At 45.0% G+C, this 7,871-nt stretch overlaps 1 protein-coding gene across 2 annotated transcripts in view; it reads right to left on the bottom strand.

Annotated features, from left to right (window-relative positions):
• Nucleotides 1-1,712: 1,712 nt before the first annotated feature.
• Nucleotides 1,713-7,871, bottom strand: part of LOC103381137 (exostosin-1a-like) — a 26,904-nt gene continuing 20,745 nt past the window's right edge. For both annotated transcript variants that reach the window (XM_025056946.1, XM_025056947.1), the window contains 4 exons: nucleotides 6,486-6,575; nucleotides 3,861-4,021; nucleotides 3,600-3,771; nucleotides 1,713-2,111 (listed from right to left, as the gene is read on the bottom strand). In XM_025056946.1, the coding sequence (XP_024912714.1) occupies nucleotides 1,926-2,111; nucleotides 3,600-3,771; nucleotides 3,861-4,021; nucleotides 6,486-6,575 (609 nt within the window). In that variant the 3' untranslated portion in view covers nucleotides 1,713-1,925. The remainder of the gene's footprint in view (nucleotides 2,112-3,599; nucleotides 3,772-3,860; nucleotides 4,022-6,485; nucleotides 6,576-7,871) is intronic.

The following is a 7,871-nucleotide window of genomic DNA, read 5'->3' as shown; positions in this document are numbered from 1 at the left end:
AGGGGGGTACAGGGTCAGGAGAGGGGCTTGGAATATTTGAGTATTCCGCTGGTTTCCCTCACCCGGCCATTCATCCGTCGCCTGCCGCCGATCAATTTCCCATCCTCTTACCTTGGAAACTGTTTGGGGTCACGGCAAATCAATGAGCGCTCCCTCTGACTCCCTCTGACTCCCCCGACTCACGAGAGACGGAATAATTATCCAAAGTCTGTGAATCGGAGTGCGGTTGAGGCGTGGTATGATTTATTCATGCGTTTGTTGATTTTTTTTATTTTATTTTATTTTTATCAGGCGGCTGCTGAATAACAGAGCCGTAACGAGTGCGACGGACGCTGACGGCTGAGAATAAATAAAGAGAATGAGTGAGTGAGAGATGAAAGGAGGGGGGGGGCTGGCTGTCAGGACGGATTGACTCCATCGGACTGATGGGAAAAAGGACGGCTGTTCTGCTCCCTGTCTGCCTCCGTCACCCGGGCTATTCATGTGCTGCGGCGTTTCTTCTCTTTCATCTGGAAATCAACAGGGAATCGGAGGAAATGAAGTCAAAATGATAAAATACAGAACACGATGTGACGGGAATCATTTTATCGCAGTCTTCAGTCTCTGGAATCCAGAACGTAGGATCGTTTCAGTGCTGTTCCTGGACTGTCGGAGCTACACGTTAGCTAGAGGAAAAAACAACGACAACAACAACAAGAAACTGCCGAAAGAAAGTCAAAGTTAGCTTTAAAAGTGCTAAACATTAGCAGAAGATGAAGGACGAGGCTGTAGGACAGTCGGACAGGATGTAGAAAAGTCGTACCGGCTGTAGGCCAATCGTACCAGCTGTAGGCCAGTCGTACCAGGCTGTAGGACAGTGGTAAAGACAGTCGTACAGTAGCAGCTACACCTCAGCTAATCAGTCAGTAACAAGCACTTGGCCGTGGACGAGACCATGCCACTGAGATCGAGCCATCAGCCTCACGGAGAGCGTCGCTTATCGTAGTGACATCATTCTGCCTGATCAGCTGAACTCTCACTTCGTCGCTTCATTAACTTTTTAACGAGCAAACAGACGATTAAACAGCAGCGGCACAAAGGCCAACATTAATATTCATTATGTAAATAATAGTCAGGGCTGTGAGATCATTTCTAAACATCGTTAACGTACGTAAAACATCATTTGAATACGATGTTATAACAACATGTCTCTGGGGGGGGGGGCTAACTAACGCCACCTGCTGACGCCAGAGTGGAAAATTGACCTGAAACAAAAAATAAAAACCAACATGAAAGATCGGTGTCAAGGTTCTGGAAAAGGAAAAATAATAAAAAGAAAAAAGGAATCAGCCTTTGACCTCTGACCTCTGGTGTTATAGCATTTTATTTTTTCTCATTTGTCTCTTCGTACACACAGAAACCTCTGCTATAAATCTACACTGACACGTCAGCTGCTGGTGGTCCGTGGGCCGCGGCAGCTGAGGATCTGGGTTTTAAACTCTATGTGGCCAACAGGCCATTATCCACAATATATCTTATTTATTTATGGAAAATAAATATAAATAAAACACAGTACGTTTTCCTAATTGTCTCTTGTTATTCCATGCAACACATACTGAATGTGTGAGGTCACCGTCGTCGTCAAAGTGTCCAGGGCTTCGCTGCGTGTGCGTCCATGCGTTCGTGTTACTGATGGTGATGGTGTGTGTGCACACATACTCATCTGACCCCCCCGTCACCCCCCCCACACACACACACACACACAGGAAATCACAGTAAAACTCGTTGTTCTCACCTCAGTGCTTTGTTAATTTTTTCACTTTCGTCCAGTTCGGCTGTGAGTTTCTTTACAGTGTCGTAAACGTGTGCGTCCGACACCAGAACACACACACACACACACGTCTCAGCTGGTGCGTGTGTGTGTGTGTGTGTTTCATTGTCTTCCTTCAAAGCCTCTCGATGTCTCGGTATTTCTTACGCAGCATGGAAACCTGGTCCCGGAACAACACGGGGTCCAGCCTCATCTGTGAGTGCACCAGGGGCATGAAGCCCAGCCAATGACTGAAGGCGTTCATGCAGGTCTGACGCTGGGCGAAGTGGTCGGGGTCGGCCCACCGGGACGCCTTGGAGCCCTTGGATTGGAGAAAGAAAAAAACAAAAACAGAGGTGGGACGAGAGAAGCGAGTGAGGAAACAGTCAGCAAACACAGACGACACCACGGTTTGCAGTGCTGTAAAAACTGCTAACTCCAGCATTAGCTCGGACTTTATTTGCCCCCAGATCCTTTGGTTTTATTTTTTATTTTTTTCGGTACATTGTGTTTGTCTACGGTCATTAAAATACTTTTTATAACCTAGTAATAAATAAAACCAAAGAGAAGCCGTGAACTGGTCAGAATTAACAGTAATTAACTGAGATCGTACTGTAGTTAATTATAATTCATTGTTCAACTTGGGCGGCCATCGCTAACTACAGGGTCGCAAAAAGGGCTGCCATCGCTAACTACAGGGTCGCAAAAAAAATCTCAGTTTTGCACCTGTGGGCCGCGGGACACCAGAGGTATGTTGCCCACGAGAAGCTCAGTTACAGTACAGCTTTTGACCACATGGTGGCGATAATAATTCAGTCAGTTCTTAAACAAGAACAAACTCTCGACATTTTTGCCTAGCTATGATCCCGACTTCATCTAACTTAATATTTAGTGTGTTTTTACTGGTGGTATTTGGATCACGACTCCCTGTCTGCAGCGGCACGGTGGCCATGACACGTTCAGTAGGAGCGGTTCTTATCGGTCCAGATGGTGAGGGACGAGGTGTCCCGTCTGATGTGGTTGGACTGGACCCTGCTGCTGAGTCGGGCGATATCCTGGACAGCCTGTCAGATCGCAGACGGCCAGTGTTGCTCACAGCAAAACATATTTGTCTCCATTTGTTCTCCCGAGAGAAGCTGTGTTCATCACTGTGACAGAGTCGCTGCACCTGACCAGCTGCACGGCACTGTGGGAAATCCCTGCTGACACGGCGACAGTTGTCAAACTGGTCGGAAAAACTCCAAACTTTAGAATACTGAAAAGTGACTGCTGGTTTGGCCCTGAGTTAGTGCTGTGGTTGGACCACAGTGGTCCAGACCCCCGTAGTGGACCACACTCCAAACTGATGGACCACTGTTCCCTGACTGGACTGTTCCCCCTCTGCTGGTCACTCCTGTTACTTCATCTAAACTCATTTCACTGGTGAGAGTTTTTCGCCTCAGAGTTGTCAACTCCTATCACCTCCCTCGTGTTAAACGCCTCCTATCTTCTGTGGCTGCGAGCGGGGTAACAAATCAGGGAGACGGCTGGTGGAGCAAGAAAGAAGGAGACACATAATGGGAGCGAGAAAGTGAGGAGGGAAGATGAGAAGGAAGGAAGGAGCGTGTGTGTGTGTGTGTGTGTAAATCCTGGGCTGCCAGGCTGCCTTCACAATTAAGACATTAATCACTGGGTCCACACTGCAGAGTCATCGTCCCGCCGCCGGTCAGGTCATCAATCAGCCACTGACACACACACACACACGTACACACACACACACACAGGGATGTCCCTAAGAGAAGGTCAGGGCTCGTTGGCCTCAGTTGCCCACCTGACTCATCATGGTTTCCTTGTACTGCTTCTTCTGCGTGACTTTGATTGGCGGCTGCTTGGTGACGGCCGAGACCAGGAAGTTCATCAGGATGTCCTCACAGTTGGCCATGTTGTCCACCGTGGTCAGCAGACCGGTCGGCACCAGGTGTGTGAACAAGAAGTGATAATATCTGAGGCACACACAAACAGGAACATGAACAGCTGCTGCTCCTCCGTTTGTTGAGACGGGAGGTGTCGGAGGTCATGTGACCAGCCTCACCTGTGGTAGAACGCTGCCCCCGTCAGGACCATGGAGTAGTCGTTGGTCCACTTGGAGGTGTAGCCCCAGCGGGACCTGGAGCTGTCCCAGTAGTGGCTTCTGGCTGGATAACCCACGATACGTTCTGGAAAGTTCTGCCACACCAGGAAGGAAAAATCCACCTGGGGGGGAGGGGGAGGGGTGAGGAGGGGAGACAGAGTATGAGAAAGACTTCATGGAAGTTTCACTGCTTTAAAGGCTTTCCAAGTTTTCCAAAAAGTAAATATAAAATATAATATAAAAGGGAAATATAAACTCGAACAGCGAAGTTTGTCCGTCTGAGATTATTAAGAAGTTTATTTTTTTTAGAAAAAAAATTCTTCAGAATTCTCTCTACAGACGTGTGTGGAGAGGGGGGGGAGCGGGGACTCAATACTAGTCTAATCTACAAAAGTGTTGCTGCAAAAATGTTGGATTTCACTGGTGACATTAGTCTGCTGAAAATTTTAAATTTAAAATTCTTTTATTTACAAAAACTCTCTTGTTTGTATCTGTTTTTGAAGGTTTTGAAGGTTTTGTTCTGCAAAACTGATTGGTTGCTCCCTGCTCCTCCTCAGCACTCACCTGTGAGGCTCCGCCCACCTCCACACCTGCAGCTGATTCAGCTCGTTAGCTGCTGTGTATTTAAGTTGGGAGTCAGTCTGGAGCTCAGTCGTTGTCTGCCAGTGTTGCTGCCTGTTCTCTCTGAGCTCTGTGTATAATGTAGTGTTACTGCAGTACTAGTACTGCAGGGCTGCTCACATAGTATATCTGTATATTGAGACTACTTCATGACAGTTTGAATGTTTAGTCGGCCTCAGTCGTGTAGCAGGAAATTCAAAGTTGAAGTTTTTTTATACAAGTGAAACTTTTTGTTCACTGGTGGAGAAGGTCAGAAAGGTCACCGATTCAAACATAAACAGTAATTGTGCAAAATCAAATGGATTTTCAGGCGACCTTGAGTTGCATGTTGTTCTGTCACATCTGTCACAGCTGTTGTTCAAGGAGATGACACACAAAAATAATTTAAAAAAAAAAAAATATATATATGTCACATTTGTCACAGCTGTTGTTCAAGGAGACGACACACAAAAATAATTAAAAAAAAAAAATATAACTCTGTTCATACAGATGAACATTTGTGGAAAAAAGATTTTTTAAAAAAAGGAAAAGTGCCACAGGTTTTTACTGACCCTGAGTTTAATACACGGTCGTTGTCGACCAGCGTTACGTCCACACTGGAAGAACTACACACTGCGACACTGTAACGATAATTGTCTCCAGAAAGTTCTAATCAGTGCCTGAACGGTGATTCCTGTTTAAATGGGACGAGGACCATTGCTGCTGGAGAACCATTTCCACATCCGACACATTGAAAATGACGTCCAGGGGGCAGAACGCAGTCGCATACTGCCACGACGGGTGAGGGGGGAAAAAGCTTTCTCTGTGTTTTCTTTTTTTTTTTTGAGTCATTTTCACTTCTCTAATCTCTCTTTGTGGGATAACCATACATTTAATGAGCTGAAACGGTGTAATTATGAAATTGGCACAGCCATTATTCCCCCGGGAAATTACAGAGTGGGGGAAATCTGGTGGTTAAAGGCCAGTGGGGGAGAGAGGGGGAGAGAAAGGGGGAGGAGAGTCTTAACAACATCTTTATGATTCCTTCGTCTCTCTTCTAAAAAGAAAATTAGGGAAAAGCATCTGTTGAAGTTTAGTGGAGAAGAAACTCACTCTTATTGCTTCACATTACTGCCCCCTGTGGTGATTGTCATCACATCAGCGCAGAAGAAACTATTTACATTGATCGATGAACATGTTTATGTTCATAATATATGTATATGTTGACTTGATGCCCACCAACGTGTCAATCAGTAGAGAACCGTGGCTGTGATTTAGCGCCACCTTCCAGGGAAGTTTTGCAGATCAATTTAGTGTGAGCCAATGAGCTGCTTCTAATCATTTGTCGTTATGAAGTTTTTGAAAACCGCAGTGACGTGTCACATGTGTCGCGGCTTCATTTGAGTGACTTAATTGAGGAGAGTTAATGAGTCATTCAGAGTAAGTGGGGAGTTAATGTTGATGAAAAATGAGAGAGCAGATTGACGGCTTTATAAAAAAGACTGTGACGTACAGGCTGGGTTTTTTTTTTTTGGAAATGTTGATGGAGAAAAATACTTCTGACGATGAGTGGAGATTTGAACGGTTGTTACTGAAAACCAACACTTTTTCTTTTCTTCATCTTTCTTCTTTCTTCAGCTCATGATATTGTACTCATTTTCCAAATGACTTGAAAAGACAAAGTTAGCAAAAAAAATACTGTGTTCTTTTTTTTTTTTTTTTATCTTGGACCTCGTCCGACCTTCATCAGCAAACTGGCTGCAGCCGTCACACACGGCCAAGACGTTTGTCACCGATCCTGCAGTGTCTGCTGCTGTAAAGTGAACGGCCGCTCTGTCATCATTTCTCCTACAGAGTCAGAGTCAGAGTCAGAGTCAGGGCAACGGAAACGGGAACGTGAAAAGGACAAGAGTTTGTCCTAACTCCACACAGGTCGTTGGGTTTTTGTGCTTTGAGAATTTTTGAGTTTTTCAACCAGCGACTCACCTCATTGGTGGAGAGAACAGAGTCCTCATCCAGACTGAGAACAGCGTCGGTGGTGACGGCGTCGTGAGGATAAAACCGACTGCTCATCGTCTGTAGAGAGAGAGAAAAAAAAAAAGAATTACAGGAGTGTGGTTAATGAATCTTTAATAACGTGAGCGTCAGTACGAGGCTCAACATGAAGAGAGTCGAAGCCAATCAGCGCTGATGACAACAAGGGTTTATATTTATGCCCTGCTGTGTCTTTCACTCAGTCTGACCAGTTAATTGGTTTCTGAGCGAGTCGTTAACAGGAAGAAGACCTGGGTCTGTCGGCCGAGAGAGGGCTCCTCCTACTGACTGTTGATTCAAGTCTGAATTATTGAACTTTGGGATTTTCAGAAAAAAACAAAAATGATAGAAATGTTCAGAAGTAAATATGAACAAGATTAAAAAAAATGCTCATGATTCTAGGTTAACGTCTGAGACGAGGCAAAATACTTTGACACATGCAGTACTGTAACTCTGGCGAGTACTTTTACTGCAGCTCCGTGTTAATGAGTTCCACTCTGGTGACGCTCTCCTGTGACCTCACGCCTCTGAAGTGCACTGAATTCATTTCACTCCCTGCTGGGCTGAAATGTAAGAAGCTTATCTTCAGCCACAACAACAACAGCACAAATATCTGCAAGGTAGTTTTTGTTTTTTTTCCCTCATTTTTTTTTCCTCGGTTGTTTTTACCCAGCACTAACACGCCGCTCGCAAATTCCTGAGGAAATTAAGCGTAACATCAAACACATTTGCAGAGCGAGCGCCCTAACTTGCTGAAATTGTTTGTGCGAGTGCACAGACTGATGGGAAAACTGTTGGCAGACATTTTTTATTTATTTTTTTATTTTTTTCAAAAGTATTTTTTCAGTTGGATGGTGGCCGCGGTTTAATCAGACGACTAATTAGTGAAGTCAGGACGGTGTCCACGGTGGTTTTTATAACATCCCATCATCCTCTGGGGCAGAGTGTCTGAATTAGACATCACTGTCTATGTATGTGATGAACGTTTACATCATCAGACAACGGAGAACGACTGAACTGAACTGAACCTCGGTCGTCGACTTCACTCAGGAAACTCCGGTCTCTGAGGTTTCTGTCAGACGTACAAACAGCAGCACCTGTTTAGTTGAAGACAACGCTGATATACTGGCAGGAATTGAAGAAAGACACTCACAAAGATCTTCTTCAACAGCTGTGATTATTTAGTTTCCATAGCCATCTGCTGCCACCTAGCAGGAGAGGATTTAACTGCTCTGCCTATCACTCATTGACCAACAACGAAAAAATATTTGCAATAAATAAATAATAGTTTTGGGACCAATTAAGTGACATTAATTTTCCCCGGCACGGTAATCGGAA

This window comes from Cynoglossus semilaevis, chromosome 7 (genome assembly GCF_000523025.1).
Source record: "Cynoglossus semilaevis isolate Cse_v1.0 chromosome 7, Cse_v1.0, whole genome shotgun sequence".
In the NCBI taxonomy this organism is placed as follows: domain Eukaryota; kingdom Metazoa; phylum Chordata; class Actinopteri; order Pleuronectiformes; family Cynoglossidae; genus Cynoglossus; species Cynoglossus semilaevis.
Note: the sequence above shows the minus strand (reverse complement) of the source record. Positions and strands in the feature narration are given on the sequence as shown.